The 27,779-nt window shown below is 42.7% G+C and overlaps 1 protein-coding gene across 2 annotated transcripts; it reads left to right on the top strand.

The window, feature by feature from the left end:
* Window positions 1–27,724, top strand: dele1 (DAP3 binding cell death enhancer 1). 2 transcript variants are annotated; one of them, XM_048603833.1, is made up of 13 exons: window positions 1–102; window positions 3,283–3,403; window positions 4,547–4,658; window positions 6,706–6,850; window positions 10,254–10,412; window positions 13,985–14,067; window positions 14,180–14,276; window positions 15,742–15,884; window positions 17,025–17,183; window positions 18,260–18,352; window positions 19,151–19,310; window positions 19,854–19,967; window positions 24,515–27,724. In XM_048603833.1, the coding sequence occupies exons 1-13, from the start codon at window positions 72–74 to the stop codon at window positions 24,847–24,849; spliced, it is 1,752 nt and encodes a 583-aa protein (XP_048459790.1). In that variant the 5' UTR covers window positions 1–71; the 3' UTR covers window positions 24,850–27,724. The 2 variants fall into 2 exon arrangements, with proteins under 2 accessions (XP_048459790.1, XP_048459791.1); XM_048603834.1 differs by lacking the exon at window positions 10,254–10,412.
* The last annotated feature ends 55 nt before the right edge of the window (window positions 27,725–27,779 follow it).

Genomic DNA, 27,779 nt, shown 5'->3' with positions numbered 1-27,779 from the left:
CGGACGCTGATTGGCGGAGAGCGGGGCGGTGGGCGGGATCGGAGGCGCGCGGGCGATCGAGCGCCGGCGGAATGTGGAGGATTAAGGCCGCGGCGGGGAGAGGTGAGGACGGGGCCGGGATAGGCCCGGGGCCTGAAGGCTATGTGGGAACACCACTTGCACGCCCCCCCCCCCCCCCACCCCTTGTGCATTTCTCCCCCCCCCCCGTGCCCCCCCTCTCTGCCTCGTGCCTTTCTCACCTCCCCCCCCCCCAACACCCCCCCCCACACCCGCCTTGAGCAGATGGGACTTGAACCTAGGCCTCTTGGCCTGACAACCACAAGTCTGTTGTGGCAGCAGTTTAAAGACAGTCCTTAATACCTTTTAATGAGAAAGTGTAGATGAAAGATTAACAATACCTCCCCCCTTTCACCAAATTCCCCACTCTGCACACTTTTCTTCTTGGAGTAAACTGTACTTAAATGCACTTCCCGCTTTAACTGGATTCCTGCTTTAAACCAAATTGTCCAACATACTCAGTTGGCCTCTAGCTCGCCCTGGTGAAGTCTCCTTCACGCTGACTCTTACTGATAATAAACTTTTAAAATCTCTTTCTTTTATACAGTCACTTTCTAGCTATGCTAACTTGATGTTTTTACCATCAAATTAGCTCCCACTGTCAACATCCTGGAGATTACCATTGACCTATAACTCAACTGGACTCTCCACATTAACGGAGTGACTACTAGAGCAGGTCAGAGGCTTGGAGTACTGCAACAAGTAACTCTCCACCCGACTCCCCAAAACCTGTCCACCATCTCCAAGGCGCAAGCTGGGAGTGTGATTGAATACTCCCCACTTGCCTGGATCGATGCAGCTTCAGCAACACTCAAGCTTGACACCATCCAGCACGGAGCAGCTTTCTTGATTGGCATTGTGCCCACAAACATCTACTCCGCCTAACATCAATGCTCTGTAGCAGCAGTGTATACTATCCACAAGACACACTGCAAAAATTCACCAAAGATCCTTCGATAGCTCCTTCCAAACCCATGACTGTGCCCATCTAGAAGGACAGGGGCAGCAGATACAAGGGAACACGACCACCTGCAAGTTCCCCTCCACCATCCATTAATTGAGACAGAGTAGAGTTTATTAAAGCAAGGACTTTGTTGTGAACTGGATTTGACAAACTTATTCATTGGACAGTAAGGGCTGTTGTGGCACAGTAGTTGTGCCTGTACCTCTGAGCCATAAGATTCAGGTTCAAGTCCCACCTGCTCAAGAGGTGAGTTCTAACATATTTGTACAGTATGATTGAGAGATGACCTCAGTTAAGGAGGCACTTGCCATGGAAGCTATACAATGACAAGAACCTGCACATGGAGTCTTTTAATGTGGAGAGGCTTCTATACTCAGCTACCACACTGCTCTAGCTGACCAGGAGAGTTTCCCACACTTACTACCTGTTATAGAGTCATACAGCACAGAAACAGACCTTTCAGTCCAACCAGTCCATAATCCCAAGCTGAACTACTCCCACCTGCCTGCTCCTGGCCCATATCCATCCAAATCTTTCCCATTCATATGTTTTGAACCACCCTCTTTGTTAAAAATTTGCCCCTCGTGTCTTTTGTAAATCTCTCTACTGTCACCTTAAAAATGTGCCCCCTAAACTTGAAATCCCCCATCCTAGGGAAAAGACAACTACAATTAACCCTATCTATACCCCTCATGACCCTATAAAGTCTTGTCACAAGTTCCAATGCTTAAGTGAAAAAGGCCCCCAGCCTATCTAGCCTTTCTTTATAACTCAAACGTTCCATACCTGATAACATCCTGGTAAGTCTCTTCTGAATCCTCTCTAGCTTAATATCCATCCTGTAACTGGGTGACCGCAATGAGACACAGTATTCCAAAAGAGGCCTCACCAATGTCTTGAACAACCTCAACATGACTTCCCAACTCATACACTCAAAGAAATGAGCAAAGAAGGCAAGCATGCTAAATGCCTTTTTAACCACCCTGTCTTTATGTGACATAAACTTCAAAGAATTATGTACCGGAACTCCTAGGTCCCTCTGTTCTACAATACTACGCAAAGCCCTACCATTAATTGTATAAGCCCTACCCTTTTTGTTGCACCAAAATACAATACCTCACATTTATCCAGATTGAATTCCATCTGCCACTTGTATCAGAAGGATTTGCATATTGATAATCTACTTGACCATGTTGTGAATGTACATTCTTTGGCAGTTGAGTCGCAGTGTGGAACTTGCACATGGAGCTTTGGTCTAAGGGGTAGGGGCAGTACCCTTTGTACCACATATTAGTATTGGGAAAAGGGTGACTTGCATGAGTCACCTAGCTTACAGTCCATCTTAATTCTGCGGAACAGTGAAAACCTTTACATGATAGTAGGAACTGCAGATGCTGGAGAATCTGAGATAACAAGTTGTAAAGCTGGATGAACACAGCAGGCCGAGCAGAAAAGCTGACATTTTGGGTCTAGACCCTTCTTCAGAAAATGAAATTTTCAGAAGAAGGGTCTAGACCTGAAACATCAGCTTTCCTGCTCCTCTGATGCTGCTTGGCCTGCTGTGTTCATCCAGCTCTACGCCTTGTTATCTCACCTTTACATGATGAATGTTTATAAATCGTGGCTTCCATTTTTTTGGGATGGTTTGGGGTGTGAAGAGCCAGGGAATTAATCAGCCCCTATTAACACGCACACAACACTGAGTCTGGAGAAGCCTGTTCCTGGTGAATTCAGTCCGTTACCACTAGGTGGGGGTGCTGTACTGTAATGAGAAATGCCAATCTTGCTATTGGAACACCCAACTCACATCGAATGACCAAAAAAGTCTGCATTTGACAACTCGTCCTCATAATAGTGAATTGTGTTGGCTGTGGATCAGTGGGTGGCCATCTCAAAATATCATGGGTTCAAATCACAAAGTAGAGCTTTGAGCAGAAAATCTAAGCTGGCACATCAACACAGTACTGAGGGAGTGCTGCGTGATGGAGGTGCTGTCTTCTGGATCAAACCAAGGCAGTGTTTGCCCTCTCAGATGGATGTAACAGATCCTATGATACTATTTAAAGAAGAACTATCCCCTCCCACTGGTCCTGGAGTGATATTTATCCCTCAACCAATATCCACTGAAATAAATTAACACATTGGGACCTGGGAAATTGGTGAAGGGATTCTGTCTTGAATTGTTGCAAACTTTGCATACCACCAGGTGGCTTGTTTACCAAAAGCTGTTTCATTTACTGGTTCGCTCTTCTTCCACTTAGTATTTCACCGTTGGACTGTTACTGGCCCATCATCCTCACTGCGCCTGCCTCCTACTCACTCTGCTGAAGATGATGTGATAAACTCCCCTCTGGTTTCAACTCACTCTCACTTCAAAAGCAGGTAAGTCATTAATCTACCACATGCGATTGACAGTTATTTTAAGGTGCACATCAGGAGTATAATTGAATATTTCCCTAAGTGTTGCCTGGATGAGTACAGCTCCAACAACACTCGAGGATCTCAACACCATCCAAGACAAAGCAGCCTGCTTGATTGGCACCCCCTGCCTTCACCACTCACTCCGTTTGTTGTTGCCACACACTTTTTGCAGCGTTTTCCATCTACAAAAGGCACTGCTGTTCCAAACCACTTCCAAACTCATGACATGTACTGTCTAGAAGGACAAGGGCAGTAGATACATGGGAATACCACCTCCAGCAAATTTCCCTCCAAGCCATTCACTATCCTGACTTGGAGGTATGTCACCATTCCTTCACTGTCATTGGATTAAAATCTTGGAACTTTCTCCCTAACTGCACTGAGTGTGCCTACAGCACATTAGCCTCAGCACTCCTGACTTGTGCCTGGAATTTAGAGAAGAATGAAAGGAGATTTTATTGAAACATGTAGGTTTGAAGAGAGTTTAACGATGTGGATGCTGAAAAAAATATTACCCTTCATGGAGAAATTCAGAACTAGTGGACTTAATTTCATCACTTGAGGTCACCCATTTAAGATAGAGATGAGAAGAAATTCCTTCTGTCAGATGGCTGAGGGTTGAAACTTCTGTACCCCTGTGAGCTGTGAAGGCTGATTCATTGACGGTATTTAGGACTGAGAGAGACCACTTCTTGAACCATAGGGGCATTGTGTATTATGGGGAGCAGAGAGCAAGGTGAATGTTGATCAGTAATCATCATATTAAATGGTGGAGCAAGCTTGAGGAGCTAAGCAGTGTTCTTTTCCTATTTCTTATGTTCTTGTGAAGTTTCTTCTTTACTCAACAAGTAGTAAAAATGTAGAACTTGCTACCGCAGGAAATGGTTGAAAGGAACAGCTTGGATTATTTTAGAAGTAAACTAGATAAGTATGTAACAAAAAGTGAAGTGGAAAGATGCTAGAAGGTTGAGATGGGGCAGGTGGAATATGTGGCGACTCATGTTCATTCATTTGGGCTGAATGCCTTGTTTTTTTGTGACATATATCTTATCTATCACCATCCTGATCCTACAGCTTTAATTCTCTTTTTTATATGTTCCTCAGCTCAACAGATTCTCAAAATGGAGAAGAGCGAGAGAAGAGAGAAAAAGAGCAGAACGCTCGATTTTGTTCCAAGCAGTTACCTCGTTTTTCTGGATTGGATGCTGTAGGATGGGTGAGAACACAAACAACAGAATATTGTTTTCAGTTCTTGGATTCATCACCAGTCTTGGTTGCAATAATTTTTAGTGTTCAACTGATTTCTTGATCCATTCAATGACTAGGCAATATTCACAGAGAAAGTAACAATATTGCCAACTATCCCTCTGAGTGGAGAATGTAAATATCGCTAACTCTTTCTTTAGCCTCTCTTCAAGAAAATTTAAGATCTTTATTGGTCTCTAATTACTCGCCAATCTGCAAAATTTTAACGATTCAGCCTGGTCATTTCCAGTTCATTTCCTGTCATGGTCAGTTGGTCTTTGTCTTTTTTTGTTATAAAGGTGACTCTCCTATCTGGGAGCCATCAGTCCACAAGACCAAAAGAAATAGGAACAGAAATAGGCCATTTCTCCCTGAAACTGCTCTGCTGTTCAATGAGATCATGGCTGATCCAACATTCCTCACGTCCACTTTCCTGCCCTTTCCCGTAACCTTTGATTCCCCTATTGATCAAGAATCTATCTCAGCCATAGATATACACAACGTCTCTGCTCCCACAGCTCACTGTGACAGGGAGTTCCAAAGATACTCAACTCTCTTGAGAGAAGAAATTTCTCCTCATCTCAGGAGATTGTGGCGACAGTGGTAGTAATCTTTCAGGAATCGCTGAAGTCAGGCAGGGTCCCAGAGGACTGAAAAATGGTTAATGTAACAACCCTGTTTAGAAGGTGGGGAGGTAAAAGACAAGAAACTGTAGGCCAGTTAGTCTGACCTCGGTTGTTGGTTATCAAGGATGGGATTGCAGAGTACTCAGGAGAAGTTTGCCAGGATCCTGCTGCGATTAGAGGGTATGAGCTATTAGGAGAGGCTAGAAAAACTCGTGTTGTTTTCTCTGAAGCGGCAAAGGCTGAGGAGAGATTTGATAGAAGTCTATAAAATTATGAGATGCATTGGTAGGGTTGACAGTCGGAATCTTTTTCCCAGAGTTAAAATGTCTAATACTAGAGAGCACGCATTTAAGATGAGAGGGTAAGTTCAAAGGAGATGTGGGGGAAGTCTTTTACACAGAGAGTTGTAGGAGTCTGGAACGGGCTGTCAGCGGTGGTGGTGGAGGCAGATACAATTTGGGCGTTTAAGGAACTTTTAGATGAGCACATAAATATGCAAGGAATGGAGAGATATGAACCAAGGGCAAACAGAAGGGCCTGTTCCTGTGCTATACTGTTCTATTTTCTATGTTAAGTACATTGTAACATAGGGCTTGTCATATGAGGAGTAGTTGAGGACTATGGGTTTGTACTCGATGGAGTTTAGAAGAATGAGGGTTGATCTTGTTGAAACTTGCACAATACTGAGGGACCTAGATTACGTGAAAGTGGAGAAAATGTTTCCTCTGGTTGGTGAGACAAGGACCCAAGGGCATGGCCTCAGAATGAAGGGATGACCCTTTAGAACTGAGATGAGGAAGAATTTCTTCAACCAGAGGGTGGTAAGTCTGGGTAACTCATTGTCACAGTGGGAGGTGGAGGCCAAGTCATTGAGTATATTTAAGACAGAGGTGGATAGGTTCTTAATTAGTAAGGGAATCGAAGGGTAGGGGGACAAGGCAGGAAAATGGGGTTAAGAAACATATCTCCTATGATTGAATGGCAGAACAGACTTGATGGACCAAATGGCCTAATTCAATTACCTGAATAAAGCAGAGAACTGTTTCATCAACCTTTACAACTGACCAATTAGGAAGGCCAGCTCAGAGTCATCCACAGAGAGTGATATTGGACCAATGACGAGATTGGGAAGTGATGAGAGGTTCCCTCCCTGAAGGACATTTAGTGAACCAGTTGGTCAGTCTTTCTGCAGCTCCCAGATTTGTGGAATTCAGCTCAGCAGCTTGCCTTGGCTGGATATGAACTCTTCAGTTCTGTGCTGTGAATCAGTAATTTAACCACGGCAGTGTCATACCTGCTGCAGTGCCCAATAAACTGTGTTGTGCACTTCCATAGTTGATCTTTGTACAAGCTTCACTGACTGTGGTTCCTACTCTGCTTTCCTTCCTCCAGGGTGCTGCTGCTGTGGTGATTTTACAGTTTGCAAGACATCTTCATCGTCAGTTCTGTCACCGCAATGGTCCCCAGGAGAGTGATGCAGCCTTGTCTTTCTCTGTCCAGAGCATCATTACATCTACACTGGGACCAGCCAGAATAAGTAAGTGCACAGTTTATTAGATATTCATAAGTCTGAGCAAATAAAATGTGTCCAGAGTATGCTGTTAATAAGGTGACTACAGCAGTCGCAATGCACAGCACCTGTTTTTGGAAACAGTTTTCCCGCAGGCTCAACCAGTCTCCCTCCACCAACACCCTTATCCGCCTAACCAAACTCATCCTTACCCTTAACAACTTCTTCTTCAATTCCTCCCACTTCCTACAGAAGAATGGGGTGGCCATGGGTACCCACATGGGCCCAAACTATGCCTGCCTCTTTTTAGGATACGTGGAACAGTGCCTCTTCTGCCACTACACTGGCCCCATCCCCCACTTCTTCCTCAGCTACATCAATGGCTGTATCGGCGCCACCTCATGCTCCCACAAGGAGCTCGAACAGTTCATCAACTTTACTAACACCTTCCACCCCAACCTCAAGTTCACCTGGACCATCTCTGATACCTCTCTCTCCTTCCTCGACCTCTCTGTCTCCATCTCTGGTGACCACCTTGAAACTGATATCTATTTCAAGCCCACCTTCCTGCAAGAATGCGATCCCCTATTCCCAATTCCTCCGCCTCTGCCGCATCTGCTCTCAAGATGAGGCATTCCACTCCCGGACATCCCAGATGTCCTCGTATTTCAAAGACCGCAATTTCCCCCCCTCAGTGGTTGAAAATGCCCTCGACCACATCTCTTGTGTTTCCTGCGCCTCAGCCCTCACACCCCCTCCCCACAATAAAAACAAAGACAGAATTCCCCTTGTGTTCATGTATCACCCCATCAACCTCCGAATTCAACGCATCATTGTCCGCCACTTCCGCTACCTGCAATCTGACCCCACTACAAAGGATATATTTCCCTCCCCACCCTTATCTGCCTTCCGGAGGGAACGCTCTCTCCATGACTCCCTCATCTGCTCCACACTCCCCACTAGCCCCACCACTCCTGGCACCTTTCACTGCAACCGCAGGAGGTGCTACACCTGTCCCTACACCTCTCCCCTCACCTCCATCCCAGGCCCCAAAAAAACTTTCCACATCAAATAGATGTTCACCTGCACATCCGCTAATGTGGCCTATTGTATCCGCTGTTCCCAATGTGGCCTCTACGTCGGGGAGACCAAGCGGAGGCTCAGAGACCGCTTTGTGGAGCACCTATGTTCGGTTCGCAACAAACGACAACACTTCCCAGTCGCGAACCACTTCAACTCCCCCTCCCACTCCCTGGACGACATGTCCATCCTGGGCCGCCTCCAGTGTCACAACGATGCCAACTGGAAACTGGAGGAACAGCACCTCATATTCTGCCTTGGAAGCCTACAACCCAATGGTCTCAACGTGGACTTTAAAATCTCCCCACCCCCGACCTCATCCCAATACCAGACCCTCCTCTCCTTGACCTGTCCATCTTCTCTCCCACCTATCTGCTCCTCCCACCTCACTGACTAATCCCCCTCCCCACTGCCTACCTACACGCACCTTTACTAGCTTCATCCCTGGCTCCTTGACCTGTCCGTCTTCTCTCCCACCTATCGGCTCCACTAGCTAACTGCTATCTCTGCGCTCCCCTCTCTCTATTTATTTCGGAGCCCCCTTCCCCTCTCCCATTTCTGAAGAAGGGTCCCGACCCGAAACGTCAGCTTTCCTGCTCCTCTGATGCTGCCTGGCCTGCTGTGTTCCTCTAGTTCCACACTGTGTTATCTCAGACTCCAGCATCGGCAGTTCTTACTATCTCTTTGGAAACAGTAGGATGCTTTACAAAGAATTCCATCACCTAAATGCATAGAGGTGTAAATGATATCCTGCACACTTTAACGCTTTCACCCTTCCTTAGGGTACTATTTCAGGCTGGGATAAGTAATGGGCTTCTGAGCTTTCTATACCGGACCTAAATCTCCCATTTTCATATGGGTGAAGAAAATAAGCATCAATGGTCAGCTGACCTGATTTGAGAGAGGGGTTCAGCAACACTTGCTTTTCATTCTGAAAAATGCATTAATTGGTGTGGGGATAGTCTATTCAGAGCCTCGAGCCTACTCTGCCATTCACTAAGATCATGTTTGAGCTGATTGTGGCCTCAATCCTACTTTGCTGCCTACCCTTACACTCTTTTAGTTAAAAATCTATTGACCTCTGCCTTATAAAATATTCAGTGTCCCTGTATCCACCAAATGGCCAACATTTATTATCCTCTTTATCTCGCCTCTTCCCTTTTTGTGACGTTTGTAAGTTGATGATGATAATTACCTAACAGACAGTGCAAATAGTATTTTCCTGATTCAACTATGGGCACCCCTGATAATTTCAAACAGTCACATCAGATCTGTTTTTAGATTGTGCTCACATGGAAATGTACTTGGTGTCTTTAGTTTGTCCTCATTACAAAATCTTCTGATCCCTGGGATTATCTCTGAATCTCTTCAACACCCATGACTTTGTATCCCACCAAAAGAGAGGTGCCCAACACTAGGTGTACTCATCTAACTCCAGACTAATCTGTCTTCTTTTAGTAATTACACATCCTTTCTCTGTTCCATACCCCATTTTAAAAAATAAAATCTCAACATACATGCATTTTGTATCAAGAGCCATTAGATAGCTGTCAGGGATTACACTCAATTCTTCATTATCTGACACCACACCAACTGGAGTCTCCTATACCCCTCCCCCAAGTCGAGCCTCAGCTGGTGATTGTGAGTTTTAATTATGTGCATGTAACATGGCAGTTTCTTGGATCTTATTTTCTCATTTCCAGAATTTGCATTCCTACCAGACCAGGACAATGAATCATGTTAATGCAGTTAGTTTGATCGGCTGGAACAACTGAAACTGTTAGTGGCTTCCTGAGACCACAGCCTTGCAAGTTTTTGGCTTTGCACCACAGATGTAACACTGTTATGATACTTCTGGGTTACATGAGTTTCAGGGTTTTGTGGTTTCATTTCTGGGATTTGGGCTGTCAGAAGTAGAAGTATTCATCAATTTCCCCAAAGATTGTCACTGCTGTATTAAACTTGGGAAGGAAGGTATTAATTTCCTGTATACTGCAATACTTAAACTGACACAACACAAAAGGCACAAATTAACACCACATGCTTTTCTAAAATAAAATAATTGACACACTTCAATACATAAATCCATCACTGTAAACATTCTTTCCACAGAGTTGAGATCACATTTAAACTATTGCATGTTTCACTCTAGCTGTCACTGCACCTTAAGTAATTGATGGTATGAGATGCTTTGACATGCAAATTTTAAAATAATTAAATGTTTTTTTGTATATTTAAATTCAGGTTCTGCAGCCAAGTGCTACCACCCTCAATGTTTGTTTTGCAGAAACCTTGTCCCTTCTTGTATTATCTCTCTCTGACTGTTAGTATTTTTTTGCTTGGTTGTTAGAGTTCAAACAGTACATTTTGCCTCAATGTGTAACTCCACACTCCATCAATAACTCGAGAGTTGAGAATTCTGTATCAACCAGATCAACCCCTCCTGCAAATGTCAAACCCGTGTATTCAAGGACCAAGCAACAGGAGCACAATGAAAGCGTTGAGCAAGGTACGGGTCATGAAGAATTTTCTTAGTGATGCTGCAAAATCATAGAATCCACTCATGGAATGTGGATGTCAATGGCAAAGTGAGTATTTGTTAGCTATCCCTAATTGCCGTTGAGGAGGTAGTGCCTTGCCTCGCTATGTACATGCATATATATATTTGTGCATATGAAAGAGGAGCAAAAGTGATTTGGTGCCTCAATTATTCAATAGAATCACGACTGATCTCCTAATGTTTCGAATTCCACATTCCCATCCACCCCCGATAACCTTTGATTCCCTTGCCCATCTTCATCCAACTTAAAAAAAAAATTCAGAGTTGGAGTTCCAGAGTCACACAACCCTCTAAGAGAAAATATTTCTCCTCATCTCTGTCCTAAAAGGGAGATCCCTAATTCTAAAACAATGTGCCCCAGTTCTGGGCACAGCATTTCCAAGTCCACCTTGTCGAGACCATTCTGGATCTTTTATACTTCAATGAAGTCATTTCTCACTTAACTATACTTCAGTGAAAACAAACCTTGTCTGTCCAATTTTTCCTCATAAAACAAGCTGCTCATCTCAAGTATCATCCCATAAACCACTGAACCACATGCTTCACATAAATAAGAATACAAAAACTACATACGGTAAGCAGATTTCGTCACACCAATGCCCTGTATAACTAAACAAAACATACTCTTATATTTAATGTCTTTTGTAATAAAAGACAGAATTTCATTAGATGACTTAATTACCCACGTAGGAGCCCATGGAATCCAAGGCAAGTTGGCAAACTAGATCCAAAATTGTCTTAGAAATAGGAGGCAAAGGGGGATGATGGAGATTTGCTTTTGTAATTGGAAGCCTGTGACCAGCAGTATGCCACAGTTTCCAGTGCTGGGACCCTTGCTGTTTGTTATGTACATTAACGACTTGGATGTGAATGTAGAAGGTATAATTAGAAGATTTGCAGATGATGTGAAAATTCACGTTGTTGGAGATAGTGAGAAGGATGTTTGCAAGCTGCCATCTGATATTGATCCGCTGGTAAATTGGGCAGATGGAATTTAATCCCAATAAGTGTGAGGTGATGCATTTTGGGAGGTTTAATAAGGAAGGATCGCTAGGTTTCTAGGGAAAACTCAGGAACAAATGGACTTCAGTGTATAAGCCCATAGACCCCTGAAAGTGTCAGCACAGGTGAATAGGATGCTGAAGAAGGCTTATTCGATGCTAACCTTCATTAGCTGAGACATAGAGTATAGGAACAAAGAGGTCTTGTTACAACTTTATAAAACATTGGTTAGGGACAGGTGCAATACCGTGTGCAGTTCTGGTCACCACACTATCAGAAGGACGTGATTATACTGGGCAGGGTGCAGAGGAGATTGACCAGGATGTAGTCTGAGATGAAAAGTCCCAGTTATGAGGAGAGATTGGATATGCTGGATTTGTTTTACTTAGAGCAGAGGAGGTTGAGGGGGGTTCTGATTGAGGTATACAAAATTATGAGGGGCACAGACAAAATAGATCATGAGAATCTTTTCCCCATGGCAGCCATGTGTAAGACCAAGGGCATAACTTTAAGGTGAGGAGTAAATGGTTTAGAGGAAATCTGAGGAAATTTTTCTTCACCTCGAGTATGGTAGATACATGAAACTTGCTGCCTGAGTGGGTGTGGAGGCGAGTATTCTTGCAACATTCAAGAAGCATCTGGATGAGTATTTAAAATGCTAAGGCATTGTAGACGATGGACCAAGTACTGATATATGGGATTAGTGTAGTTTGATGTTTGTTGGTTGGCATAGATATGGTGCGCCAAAGGGTCTGTTTCTTTGCTATATGACTCTAAATACTCGCTGTATCTCTATTCTAACTTTTTTGTCACTGCTGCATTAGAATACCTATATCTCACTGCTCCTTGAAATTCTGTAGATGTTCGCTATTTAAGTAGTACTCTGCATTTTTAAATTTTTTTCTGCCAAATTGAACTGCTTCACAATTTCCAACATTATTGTAGTGATTGTAATGAGGTTAGCCAGTTGGACCTCATGGAATATGAGTTCCCTGATTGGGGCTGTTAATCTGGTCCAATCAGGGAGCCCTGACTGACAGATATAAACAGGAGTGTCAGAGATTCTGTTCACTCTGAGTGCTGACTCTGAGGAAGCTGGATCAGTGTCAAGGACTCTCCACATGTAAATAAAGGGTGATTCGATGTTTGGATGCCAGCCTCTCTGAGTTATTTCAATTATACTCCATTTGCCTGATTTTTGCTCAATCTATTTATATCCATCTGCAACTTCCTTATGTCTTCTTTACAACATGCTTTTCCACCTGAGTTGATGTTGTCTGCAAATTTAGCTGTCATGCCTTCAATTCCCATATCTAATTCACTGATTCAAATTGTGAAAAGGCCTCAGCACAAACGCCTATGTGTCATAGCATTCTGCCAATCAGAAAAAAGACCCATTTATGAAACTTTATCAGCCAGTCAACCTTCTATCCATGCTAATATGTTACCCCATACACCAGTCATCTCCAACGTTATTAGCACAAAATCACTTTTTGAATTTAAGTGCAAATCCTAGGAACATATAGAATAAATAGTTTACTTTTAATGTTATACAAGTCTAAAACCAAGTATATATAATAATTCATTTCTTACTCTACTTCCCAAAGCACAGTATGACACGTGACTATACATGAAGTATGGGTGGTAGTTTGAGGCAGCTAGTCATATACAGTCCATCAAATTGTTATCTGTGAGGTAAGTGGGATGGAATTTGATAACTTCTTTCCCAGAGATGCTGTGAGCTTTGTGCAATGTAGGCCCTTGCCAATAGTCTTGCTAAAACCCATTTAGACTACAGATGCGTTACTGTCATTGATCCTCATTGTTACTCCCTCAAAAATCCCAATCAGGTTAGTCAGATGTAGCCATCCCTTACCAAATCTAGCTGACTCTCCTTGATTATTCTGTGCCTCACTAAATGATGATTTATGCTGTTCCTCAGAATTTTATTTCCCAATAACTAGCTTATCGCCAAGGTTAGGCTGACTGGACTGAAATCACTTAGTCTATCCCCTCCAGTCTTTTAAAACAATAGTATAACATTAGCTGTCCTGCGTTCCTCCAGCACAATGCCTGTGTCTGGAAAAAAGATGGTGTAAGCTTCAACTTTTCTCCCTTTGCTTTTCTTTGGAGCCTGGGATACAATTCATCTAGACCTCGCTAGACACTCCAATAATTTCTCCCTCACTATATTTACCCCATCCAGTAATCCACACTTGTCCTCCTTAGCTGTCTAATTTTCACTCCTGTACAAAAACAAAAGCAAAATATTCATTCTGAACCATGGTACGTCTTCTGTATCAACACATTACCTTTTCCATCTCCTATTGACTCTGCTCTTTCCTAAGTTGTCCTCTTGTTCTTTTAAGGATTTCTAGAATATTTTTTGGGAGTTCAATTGTAGCTTAGCAGTTCCATGCAGTCTCATCTGCATTTCTGCTTTTATACCACAAGTACCTTGCACAGTATTCTATCAGTTTCAGAGTGTGTATATCCATAGATTTTCTTCTGTGTTGCAGATGAGCCACTGTTTATAAAAGATATACAAGGCTCATTATGCTCTGGTTCAACAAGTGAAAATGGCCAGCAAGGAGACCTACAGGTAACTTGTTCCATTAGTGACTTAATACCAATTTCAACTTGAGTGATTCCACAAATGTATTGAGCTTGGCTCGGTTAACTGTTAATCACCACTGTCTGATCCGTTTATTCAGAGAGAGGACCCAAATCCAGAAGAAATTTTAAACCAAGCCACATCTAACTTGCAGGGAGCTGCAAATTCCAGCGTTTCTTCAATTTTAAACATTATTGGTAAGTCATTTTACTGACGAGAATCCTCTCTGTCCTGAATTGCTTGTTTAAGATATACTGTACAAGATACCTTATGGAAATGAACATACTTAATGTTGACATCTAACAACACTGTGGCTGTGCCGCCTTCAGACAGTGGTTGCAGAAATTCAGAAGACAGGCCAACAGTTCTCAAAAAGGATGAGCCAGCGGATGAGCAATAGCCACCCTTGCCAGTGGTGCCCATATCAGCAGAGGATATTAAAATGCCTGTCAAAGCAATGACCATTTGTTGGCCATTTAGCCATGAAGGGCATTATAAGCAAAACAGACCCTTTTCTTACTGAATAACCACAAATACGTACACAAAGTCTCTGATTGCTGTTTGCAATTTATAGAATGGAGACGGCGGGGCATTCCACGCCCTTACTACTCTCTGAGTAAAGAACCTACCTCTGACATCTGTCCTATATCTATCACCCCTCAATTTAAAGCTATGTCTCCTCGTGCTAGCCATCACCATCCGAGCAAAAAGGCTCTCACTGTTCACCCTATCTAATCTTCTGATCATCTTGTATGTCTCTATTAAGTCACTTCTTAACCTTCTTCTCTCTAACAAAAACAGCCTCAAGTCCCTCAGCCTTTCCTCATAAGCCCTTCCCTCCATACCAGGCAACATCCTGGTAAAGCTCCTGTGCACCCTTTCCAATGCTTCCACATCCTTCCTATAATGCAGCGACCAGAACTGTATGCAATACTCCAAGTGCGGCCGCACCAGAGTTTTGTACAGCTGCAACATGATCTCATGGCTCCAAAACTCAATCCCTCTACCAATAAAACCTAACACACCGTGCGCCTTCTTAACAACGCTATCAACCTGGGTGGCAACTTTCAGTGATCTATGCACATGGACACCGAGATCTCTCTGCTTATCCACACTACCAAGAATCTTACCATTAGCCCAGTCCTCTGTATTCCTGTTACTCCTTCCAAAGTGAATCACCTCACACTTTTCTGCATTAAACTCCATTTGCCACCTCTCAGCCCAGCTCTGCAGCTTATCTATGTCCCTCTGTAACCTGCAACATCCTTCCACACTATCCACAACTCCACCAACTTTAGTGTCATCCGCAAATTTACTAACCCATCCTTCTACGCCCTCATCCAGGCCACTTATAAAAGTGACAAACAGCAGTGGCCCCAAAACAGATCCTTGAGGTACACCACTAGTAACTGAACTCCAGGATGAACATTTCCCATCAACCACCACCCTCTGTCTTCTTACAGTTAGCCAATTTCTGATCCAAACCGCTAAATCACCCTCTATCCCATGCCTCCGTATTTTCTGCAATAGCCTATCGTGAGGAACCTTATCAAACGCTTTACTGAAATCCATATACAATGTTTACTTTAACTTCTAAAGAATCTCCTCTCCGGCGAGCTATACTCCCCTGATCTTCCTATTTGTTAAATCTCTTCTGAACAGGACTGAAAAATATGAAAGCCAAAGACTACGATATGGCTTTCTCCTATTTCATGGTAGCAGCCAACCAAGGCTACAGCAAAGCCCAGTACAATGTCGGAGTCTGCTATGAACTGGGGAAAGGCACTGTCAAAGATATCAAGAAGGTAGGAATCTGTTTAAAAAAAAAACTTGCCTTTTATATATTAACTTTGTTTTGATCGCTTTTCTTGCCATACAGTATGTCATTGACAAGGCGTTTGTAGATTTGAACCTCACTTGAGTCTTGAGTACAAAATGGAGATGGAAATTTCCCCTCTAGTACTACAGAAGTGCTGCTTAGTAGTAGATGTTTATCTTTTGGATAAACACTAAATCAGGACATCTGTAATTGAGATGAATGTTAAAGTTCCCTTACACTATTTGTTGAGCCCGCAAGGAGTTCTCTGGATGCCCTAGTCAACTTTCCTCCTTCACCCACTTAATATGGTTATTTTGAACTGAGATCAAATCTCACCACATCAACTGAGAAAGAAACTTGTTGCCCGTACAAAATGTAGTTTGTGTTTTATTTACTTATTAATTTATGGAATGTGGTTGTCACTGACATTTACTGCCCAACCACATTGCTGTAGGTCTGGAGTCACTCATAGGTCAGACAGGGTAAGGACAGCCCATTTCCTTCCCTAGGCTGTCAGGTATTTTCATTTGCAGTATTACGGATACTAGGTTTTTATTGCCAATTTATTTAATTATCTGAATTTAAATTGTCAGGTCCTACTGGGACTCATATTCCTATCCCTGTATTATTAGCGCAAACATTTGGATTACTAGACTAAGATGTGGGGTATGCAGGGTAGATTGATCTTAGTAGGATAATAGGTCGGCACAACATCATGGGCCGAAGGGCCTGTACAGTGCTGTACAGTTCTATGTTCTAGACCAACAAAATGGGCAATGAGCTAACATTCCTATGACTACAGGTCCATATCAACATGTCTGACTTTTAACAGGCCTCTGATATAGACCAACAAGACACTCAGTTCCCACCACCACCTTCTCAAGGCAGCTAGGGATTGGTAAAAAGTGTTGGCACTCTTTTACTGTCTTTTAATTTCAAAAACTCATTAACAAGTGCGCAATGAACCACATTCCCACAAACCATTGAACACTGAAACACTGAACACATAAACTACTGAAATCTCCACCATGTGTTTTGTGTCTTTTGTATTTCAAAAGTAGGACAATCTCTCAGATGTATTGCAATCAAGTCCAATCCTATTCACTTTCCTCCCCTGTCCTTCCAGGCTGCTTTGTATTACAGTTATGCTGCTGCCCAAGGACACAACATGGCCCAGTTCCGTTGGGCCCAGTACCTATTGCATGTCAAGCCAGAAAAACAGACCAGGGATACCCAAGAAGCTGTAGGACAGTTGGAAAAGGCAGCAAAATCTGGACTCAAAGAGGCAAGAGATCATCTTTTAATTTAAAAAAATGCTGCGTATATACAGAAAAGTTCAGGTATGTTGCTAAGCTTCTTCAAGAGGGCTGCATTAATTTGAAGAGTCTTGCTCCTGTTCAGAGGAAGCTCTTGTGGAACATAAGCCTCTACAAAAAGACTGCGTCTATTAAACTTCTTTTTACTTTTATTTTATTGTCCTCATTCTCCTTTTTCAAAGAGACTGAGGTTATGTCGAACAGTAGTCGAATTATCTCTGCCTTTGATGACTTCTAACATGGTAGTTTACTATTACCATGAAGGTCAACCTATACTTATCTGACAATCCTAATTAAAGATGCTGGGAAAAGTTCATCCAACCTCCTTGTCTGCTGCTTAACATAGACATTTTCACATGCCTCTGTCCAGCTCCCTGCATCTACCCCAGCCCTATGAGATTAAAAAAAAACTAGAATGGCACACCTAGTGCATCTATGGAGGGATTCGGATGCTACACTATCTGAGATGCCAGCTCATCTGAAAGAAGTTAAACTAAGGCTGTATCTGCTCCCACCCACCCACCACCACCACCCCCCCCACCTCCCTCCCTCCCTCCCTCCCTCCCTCAGGTGTGTGTAAAAGCTCCCACAGAAATCTTTGAAGAAGACTAAGGCAGACATCCAGAGTGTTCTGGACTCCAGCAGCATCGCTTATAATAGATTACCTGGTCATTATGACATTGTTTGTGGCTGTTTTGTTGTGCATAAGATTCCTGCCAAACGTGGCTTCCTTCCAAACCCACTACATGAAGCACATGGACAGCAGATATTTGGAAACACCACCAACTGAAAGTTCCCCTTAAATGGAAAAAAAAACAGTAATTCTTATAACTGATTGCATTTCAAAACTACTCATTGACTTTAATGCGCTTAGGGATGTCCTGAGGTTGTGACCTGCGCTGTAGAAATGGAAGTTTTCTCTGACATGCCAGAGAAAATAAAACAGAATCTGGAAGGAAGGACTAGGAGATGGGGAAGAAATAATCTCAGTGAAAGTACTGCTCTGAAGTGAAAAAAAATGCAATTTATCCTCTTGTCATTTCAGGCCCAAGCCTATCTTGGTGTATTCTTTACAAAAGAACCCCACAAAGATCTATATCAAGCTGCCAGATACCTGATGATGGCATCGGAAAGTGGGGTAAGATGTTTTGTTTGGTAGGTCAGTTAGCTCAGTTGGTTGAATAGCTAGTTTGTGATGCAGAGTGACACCAACAGCATTGGTTAATTCAATTCCCTCACCAGCTGAGGTTACCATGAAGGACCATCCTTCTCAACCTCTCCCTCACCTGAGGCCTGATGACCCTCCAGTCAAACCACCATTAGTCTTCTCTGTCTGAGAGAGCAACCCAGTGGTCTGGTAAGACTATGATGACTTTACCTTTACTTTAAAGGTTTAAGGAGATGGGCTAAATGGCCTCCTTCTGGAGGTCATTCATATCAATTAGAAAATGTCCACATTTTGGAGCACTGTTAATCCCTCAAAAAAAACAAAGCTTTTCCTCATACTGCACCCACAATGCGTTCCAAAATTCCAGAGCAGTGTGAAGAACTTCCTGTGTTTGAGACCTTTAAGATGGTTGAAGGATTTGATTATCTTATTCTAACTACTATATTTCCTATGTTGGAGTCATCTTTCCAGGGGCTATGTCATCATGAAACACTAATTCTCACAGGTTAATTGAATTCCAGAAGTTTTAGGGCTTTGACTTACTGAAAACACAGCCGTTGCTAATGGAGTGAAATGAGTAGAATTCTGGCAAGAATTGGAGGGATGTAGAACACAGTATTTGATCCCCAGTGCTGCACTGCACACTCCTACCCATTGAAGCCCCTGGGGCCCCAACCTGTCAATATGGTTGGTGTCCATATCAACATATTTTGTTTTTATTGACTACATTGACTTTCAGCAGAATGAGTTATTTCCTGTCCTTTGCAGGATCCTGCAAGTCACTACAACCTGGGTATTTGCTACGAGAAAGGCTGGGGTGTGATGATGGACTTGCGACAAGCTGCTGAACTCTATCAGAAGGCTGCAGCCCTTGAACATGCTGACGCGCAGTGTGCTCTGGGAGTGTTGTACCAGCAAGGACTAGGAGGTACTGTACTATCACAGAGCATTAAACCTTCATCAAGGTAGTGAGGGGAAACAGGGATCCCAGCAAATCAGAAATCACAGGAGCAAACAGGACTGAGACCCACAAGTTTCCAATTCTCCAGCACCCACGTCCTTCACTTGAATAAGCACAGAAGATATCCAGTGCTTTACCATATTTTATCATTGTTTTAATGTTATTTACCCCAAGTTGTCCATTCTGGTATTTTTGAACTGGCTGTTCAAAACATCCCTATTAAATTTTCCCTTAATATTGTTTGCTTTAAGGTGCATAGTGCTGGATTTGACTATGTAATAGGAGCCTCCTTTGGGATTCAAAACTGGGAGTGAATTACTGTAATCCTTTTTCCTTTGTTTTTGCATCACTGTCTCCCTAATGGGGTGTGACTGTGGCTGTGGCTTGTTGATGGCACCCTAGCTCAGCAACCCCTCCCCTGCTTTAGCGCAGGTTTTCCAGATTAGCAAGCAAACAAACAATTCCTTTCATCAAACCAATCTAACAAAACTCTTCTTTCCCTTTCCTCAGGCCTCCCAGTAAGTTTTTCAAAAGCCATTGAGTTGTATTGGAGAGCAGCTCACTCAGGCAGTGACGAGGCTACACGTAACCTGCAGTGCCTGATGGAAGATCTCCAGATCAAAGGTAAATGATGTCCATCAGGTTCTAGTCAAAGATCTGGAAGTAGCTTTCATCCCCCTTGTGACAAGGGGCTTGTAGATGCTAGCCTCAGGCTTCTACTGTGTCAGACAATTTCTATATTCTAATAGACTCTTATAACACAGAAGGAGGCTATTTGGCCCATTGTGTCAATGTCAGTCAACGAAAATCTGCCTAAACTAGTCCTGTTTTCCAGTTCTTGGCCCATGGCCCTGGAAGCAATGACGATGCAAGTGAATATCTAAACACAGTCGTATTATGAGAGTTTCTGATACAATCACGCTTTCAGGCAATGAGTAAAAGGATCCCACCGAACTCTGAGTGGAAAAGCATTCTCCTCAACTCCCCTCCAAGCCTTGTACCTCTATGCCCCGTTGTTATTGACCCTTCTACAAATAAAAAACATACTTCCTATTCACCCTACCTCTGCCCCTCATCATCTTATATACCTCTAGCCAGGCCCCTTTTATCCTTCATTGTTGCAAGGAAAACAACCCAGTCTATTCAATCTTTCCTCATAGTTCAGACCCTCCAGCCCAGACAGCATACTGGTAAATTTCCACTTTACCTTCTCAAGTGCAGTCATATCCTTCCTGCAATGTGGTGACCAGAACTGCACGCAGTACTCCAAATGTAGCCTAACCAGCATTTTATGTAGTTCCAACATAACCATCCTGCTGTTGTATTCTGTGCCTCAGCGAATAAAGGCAGATACCCCGTGTGCCTTGTCAACTAACTTGTATACTTACCCTGCTACATTTAGGGATCTATGAATATGCACACCAAGGTTATACTGGTATTCCGTATACTTTTCAGGATCCAACTGTTCATAGTGTAACCATTTGCCTTGTTAGCTGTCCCAAAGTAGATTACCTGTCACTTTTCCGGGTTGAATTCCATTCACTACTGCTGTGCCCAGCTGACCAGTCCATTAATATCCTCCTGCAATTTACAGCTATCCTCCTCCTATTTACCACCCACCAATTCCCATGTCGTACACAAAATTCTTGATCATTCCTCCTACATTTAAGTCCAAATCATTAATGTACACCATCAGCAGCAAGGATCCCAGAACCGAGCCTTGAGGAACCCCACTGGAAACTGACTTCCAGTCAATGAAATGCCCTTCAACCACTACACTCTGCATTATGCCTTTCAGCCAGTTTTGGATCCAGCGAGTCACTTTCCCTTAACCTGTGGACTCTAACTTTCTTAACCAGTCTACCACAAGGGATCTTATCAAAAGCCTTGCTAAAGTCAATGTCCATAAGACCATAAGAAATTGGAACAGGAGAAAGCCATTTGGCCCCTCGGGCATGTTCCGCCATTCAATAGGATCATGGTTGATCTGACGTTCCTCATTTTCACTTTTCTTCCCTTTCCATGTAACTCTTGATTCCCCTACAGACCAAGAATATATTTATCTCAGCCTTAAAGATACACAAGGCCCTACTGATATGCCTTCTTCCTGCCTGAGCTCATTTCCAAATATTAGATCCAGAACTGCCTCCTAGCTTGTTGGCTTACTTGCGTATTTGTAAAGGGTTCTCTTGGATGCAAGTTAAGAATGTTGTTCCCTCCCTATCTTGCACACTGCAACTAACCCAGTTAATATCTGTTTACTTAAAATCTGGAACTATCACTGCCTTATTATTCTTACATTTCTCTGGAATTTGATGACACATTGACCCTCTTATTTCTCCCTGATTGTTTGGGGGCCTGTAGTAAACACCCAACAGCATGTTTGTCTCTTCAGAGATTTTTACTTCTACCCATATGACCTCATTTGATGATTTTTCTAAAATAGCATCCTTCCTCACTGCTAGAATTGATTCCTCAATCAATATTGTACAGCACCTACATCATTTTTTTTAGAATTTATTGTCATGTACTTTTACAAGAAAAATACAATGGAAAGTGTTATAAGTCACCTTACCATGGTGCCTGTATTAATGACAGAAGTTATATGTAAATTCAGAAGTAACAATAAATAGTAAATTTAACACAAAAGTTCATCACAGTCCATTTACGGCTCCTGGTTTCGGAGGAAGCTGATCAATCCATGACAAGAACGCCATGCTGGGACGAAACCGACACACTGGGCCACACTCTTTCATCCCCATCTCCAACTCCTCTGAATAACCAGGAATGTTGACCTCCCAGTTCTGCTCATCTTTCTTACAAGCCTTGGTCACAGCTATGGTATCGTACTCACGTGTGCCTATCTGTACCCTCAGCTTATCTACCTTATTCCCTAGGCTCTTTGCGTTATATTCCGTTTTGCCTTGAAAGCTCAATTCTTTCTTAACTAAGCTATGTTTCCTCTAACCTCCAGACTTTCCTCGCCATGTGTTAAATTCTGATTCCATCTCAGCTTCTATCCTGTCTGAATTACTCATCAGGATCTCATCCAGTGTCAATCTCATTTAGATCCACCCCCACAGAATAAGTAAACCTCCCTGCAAGGTTGCTTATCCCATTCCTGTACAGATGTAACCTGGCTGATTTGTACAGGTCCCACCTCCCTCAGAAATAGTCCCAATACCCCAGGAATTTAAAATCCTCCCTCCCTCACTGTCCCTCCAGCTACACATTCATCCACTCTGTCCTTCTGTTCCTTTATTCACTAATGCGTGTTACCAGAAGTAATCCAGAGGTTTTACTATGTATGAATTCCTGTTTTTGAATTTCCTACCTAACTCCCTAAAGACTGTTTGCAAGATCTCTTTTCTTTTTCTTGCATGCGATCATGACCTCTAGCTATTTATCTTCCCCCTTCAGAATGCTTCCCAGGTAGGATAAATGAGAAGATGCAATATAAAAATTAAATGAAAAGTAAAAGAATTGGTGTGCTAAGAGGTAATACATTGTTAGGATTTCTGAAATAATTGGCAATCAGTTTTCACCACTACATTGAAATTATTTCTTGATGTGTTGGGAATAGTAATGATTGTCAGTTTCTCCCTCCAATGCTGCTGAATCTGTCTAGCATTTTGTACTTGTTTCAGATTTCCAGCATCTGTAATACTTTGCCGTTTTGTTTCTTGCATCTTTGATCTATCTCCTTGAAACCCCCAGGAGCTCTGTGTTTCTTCAGTTCTAATTGGTGTCCTCAGCTGCCTAAGCCTAGAGCTCTTGAATTTCCTCCCTAAGGGTTGAGGGAGCTGACCCTTTGTGCTCTGAAAGTTGAGTTTAGGGAAGATAAATGATCCAGTATAAATTCAGGGAGTAAAGGAATGAGCATGTTAGCTATGATATTTATGTTTCTCAGTAGCAAATGCCGCAGAAAACACCATGCTTGAGTGAAGCCCTTGAGCCGTACAGGCAATGCTTAACACAGAATTGACCACCACGGTATGCCACTTATGGTGATGAATATTTTACGCGGCATTATCAACTCTGTAGCGTTATTCATACAGGTATAGACTAGAATTGTACTGTGGTTCGGACGATGTTGAAAAAGATGCAGTCATTAATCAGGATGCAAATTATTAGGTAGTTTCCTACCTTTCCAGATGCACACTGACCAGCTGCATATTTCCAGTGTTTTTCTGTGTTTTTTTTTGTTCAGATTTCCAACTTTTCACTGTTTGTCTTTCCAAATGCTCCCTTTCACATCTTGGAGAAACTCAGCAGGTCTGGCAGCTGCTTTGGGAAGAGTAACAGAATTAATGTTTCAAATCTAGTATAAGTCTTCTTCAGAGACTCTGAAGAAGAGTCTTCTGAAGAGTCATTCCAGACTCGAAACATTGTCTGTTTCTCCCTCCAAAGATTCTGCTGAATCTCTCTAGCATTCTGTGTTTGTTTCAGATTTCCAGCATCTGTAATATTTTGTCATTTTGTTTCTTGCCTCTTTGATCTATCTCCGAGAAACCCTCAGGAGCTCTGTGTTTCTTCAGTTCTTTAATCACTTATAATTGGTGTCTTCAGCTGCCTAGGCCTAGAGCTCTGGAATTTCCTTCCTAAACGTCTCATCTCTCTACCATCCTCCTTCTTTAGTTAAGGCACTGATTACATGAATTTCTGTCAGTAGTCACCTGTCCAAATATTTCCTTGTGTGTCTTGGTCCCTAATTGTTTGGTAACGCTGCCAGTGAAGTGCCTTAGGATATTTTGCTGCATTGCTAAATCACTATTCAAATATGAAATCTGATGATTCAAAAAACATCAAAAGAATACTACAGATGCTGGAAGGATCTAAAATTAAGAGAAAATGGTCAGATTGCATCAATGGAGAATGAAAAAAGAGTTAATGTTTCAGTTTCTGATGAACTAGTTTGGCACAGGAATGGGGCCTGGGGAATTCAGGATATCAGCAGTGGGTGGGGGATGGTGTGCATGTGTATTTTGTGGATGGGTGTTGGTGAGGGATGGGTACAGACCAATCCACAAAGGTTAAGTGAGGAAAAAAAGGATCATTTTTCAAGGTGAACAGAGAGGTGGAAGACCCAAGGAATTTCAAGTATAAATTCCAATAAGTAAGGCTGAGGAGACTGAATTAGTTGTTACCAATAATATATCTTTCCTTGCCAGGAAGTTTCAGTTTCTCCAATGAGCACAGTGTCCTGAGGTCGGTGATGTCCTCCCCTTGTCTTCCTTCTTTGGCCAGTCCCAGATTGCCAATCCCTCAGGAACGTCCACGTGAAGTCAGTGAAGACTGGGGAGGTTCCCAGCTGCAGGCAGGCATGGCTTCAGATCTAACACACTCGTGGAGCATGGGCAGTCTTCATGTCTCACCACTTAGCAATAGAAGCCTACTCGCCAAGGATGGACGACTGAGATCAGCGAGTACCATCTGCTTGGACCATCGTTCGGAAGCCCTGGCAGGCAGGCTCGCATCCCACAGTGGAGTCACAGGTGTGGGATGATCTGAATAGAGAGGTGGCCTCATCCTGCTCTGTGTTCTGTGACTGGACCATTCTTGTGCCACAAGGCTTATACTTGTTCTAAGTGTATGTACAGCTTGTCCAACACCAAAGATTGCACAACTATTGAAGAACAGCAGAGCGGGCTATGGTGGATGGATTTCTGCAACAAATGTTCTCATTCTGCCATGACCGCCACTAGCTGTTGCTATAAAATACCAGACTGCAGACTGGTACACGCTTAGCTATTGGGGAAGCAAAATGGCTCTTCCCACAGAGATTTACGCACAACAGGATGATGTTCAGTTGACTATCATTCCCTGCTCTTTATTAATGCAATTTGAAAACTGATCCTACTGCTCTGCACTAATCTTCTACCCCTCCCAGGATTATAATAATATTCACATACTTCCTCTTCACTTGGTGACTCCGCTCTGAGACTGCTGATTTCCCATTAAAAATCTGTCCAACTCCTTCAATGTATTTTCAGTGACCCAGTCTCCATTGCTAGCTAGGGCCAAGAATTGCAAACACTAATGGCCGTCCAGGGGAAGAAATTGCTCCTCGTCTCTGACTTAAATGGGAGACCACTTATTTTCAAACAGTGACCCAAGGGGGAAAATTCCCCTATGAGAGGAAGCTTCTTCTCGGCATCTACCCAGTTGTGCCTCCTCCAGTTCTTTAGGTGAGATGAAGTAGGCTGGGAGGTGGCATTAGCAGAGCAAAAAAATGCCAGTGAATGGAGCTGAATGATCTGTTAATGTATTGTACAGTTGACCTAATCTTTACATAGTAAAAAATACTGATCAAATGGTGATGACAGTAATGAAACCAGCTTCTTTTCTGTTTGATGGCTGCTCAATTAATGTTGGAAAATGTCACCCTCATTTAATTTAGAAGTCTTCTCTCCAATACAAACAATTTATCAGGCTGCCCTTTCTTGTTCCTATTATGCACCTAATGTGCAGTATACACATAAACATCTGTCAGGCAAAAGACAACCCAGTACGTGCTGCACCAGGAGATGACCCTGGAAACTGCAATGATGCAATCCGTATTGAATGACACTGTTTACATCATTCCTTAATAAATGTCTACTTTACAAATTGCCTCATGTCTAATTAATAATGATTTAGATTTTGTACATTATAATAAGGCTGTGGACCTCAAGAGGTCTGGCAGCACCTGTGGGAAGAAAGCAGAGTTACAACTCAAGACCGGTAACTCTTTGTCAGAACTGTTCTGATGAAGAGTCAGTGATCTTGAAATATTAACTCTGCTTTCTTCTCACACATACTGCCAGACCTGCTGAGTTTCTCCAGTAACTTGTTTCTGTTTCAGATCTCCAGCATCCTTAGTTCTTTATTTTACATTAAAATAAGATGCTTGAGTTCCAGGAGTAGTCTTGTATGGTCCCTGGGGTAGAACACTACTTTAGGAGTGCTACACTGTGAGGACTACAGGACTTCATCTAAGATGAGTTAATGCTCGCATCATACAGATAGCAGTAGCTGTAATGAGACAAAAGTGAAATTCCTATTTAAGGTTTTAACAAAGATATGTAGCTAGGGTTGTGGGTAAGGTTATTGATTTGCTCGCCGAGCTGGCTTGTTTTCATTCAGACGTTTCGTCACCATGCTAGGTAACGTCATCAGTGAGGCCTCCAACGAGGCAATGTTGTTGTACTCGGCTTGGAATTTATACTGTCCGGTCCATTAAGGTGAGTAGTGTCATTTCCGGGTTTGTTCTGTATGAGTTTGTATATGGGCTCCAATTCTGTATGTTTGTTGATTGCATTATGTGTTGAGAACCATGCCTCTAGGAATTCCCGTGCGTGTCCATGTTTGGCTTGGGCCACTATGGTTATGTTGTCGCAGTTAAACTGATGGCCTTCATTGTCCTGGGAATTCCTAGAGGCATGGTTCTTAACCCATAATGCAATCAATAAACATATAGAATTGAACCTCATATACAAACCCATTCAGAACAAAACCGGAAATGACACTACTCACCATAACAGACCGGTCAGTATAGATTCCAAGTGCAGTAGAACAACATTGCTTCATCGGAGGCCTCACCACTGATGTTACCTAGCATGGTGACGAAATGTCTGAACAAAAACAAGCCAGCTCGGCAAGCAAATCAGCAACCTGAAATTCCTATCCTGAAAGGAAGGAATCAAACAAACTAAAGTTTGTGCCATCCAAACCTGGAATATCTTCCATCAGTTAAAGCAATACGCATTTTCACATTTTGTTTGTTCCTAATAACTGTATCTGAACTAAAATTTCACTGTAGCAATTAGTTTGGTTGGAATTTAGAATTAAATGTTTGTGCTAAAACAATGCTGCATTGTTGATGGCTTGCACTCTATTGGAATACCAATGGGTAATAAGATGTTTCTGTTTTGGTTACTGTTGAAATATCAAACATAACCGTTAATGCTAATGCTGCTGAATGCCAATCGTGTGCATTTATTTTGTAAATTCTCAATTGTAACTAACAGTTGCTGATGAATTTCTGCTGCTGAGTGCTGTGTTCTTGCACTCCAGCTTTGGTCTGTAGTCTTTGAAGAAGTCACCAAAATGAATGAATTGCTCATCCTTTGTTACGTGGCTCTTCGTGGAACACGAGTTGCGTTCAGACTGATCTGTGTAAGAGTAACAGATTTCTTTATTTGAACTCCTGTCAGTTCTGGAATTCTCTCCCTAAATACCTCTGCATTTCCCTCTTCCTCCTTTAAGACACTACTTAAAGCCAGCTATTTGGATCAAGCTTCGCATTACCTGTGCAATAAGTCTTTTTGTGGCTCTGATCAGGATTTGTTTGATAATTGTACCTGTGAAGTTTTACGACATTAAAGGGCTTAGAAATACAACTTGGTGTTGTTGCAAAATTTATTGAGTTACTCATTGCAGCATACCTAGCCCTTG

The sequence above is a fragment of the Rhincodon typus genome, chromosome 12 (genome assembly GCF_021869965.1).
Source record: "Rhincodon typus isolate 14 chromosome 12, sRhiTyp1.1, whole genome shotgun sequence".
Lineage (NCBI taxonomy): Eukaryota > Metazoa > Chordata > Chondrichthyes > Orectolobiformes > Rhincodontidae > Rhincodon > Rhincodon typus.
This window is presented reverse-complemented; position numbering and strand designations above follow the sequence as displayed.

Coding starts and splice junctions, on each gene's coding strand:
- dele1 (XM_048603833.1), top strand. CDS start 72: ATGTGGAGGATTAAGGCCGCGGCGGGGAGAG. Junction 4,659..6,705: donor GATTGGATGCTGTAGGATGG/GTGAGAACACAA, acceptor TCCTTCCTCCAG/GGTGCTGCTGCTGTGGTGAT. Junction 10,413..13,984: donor CAATGAAAGCGTTGAGCAAG/GTACGGGTCATG, acceptor TCTGTGTTGCAG/ATGAGCCACTGTTTATAAAA.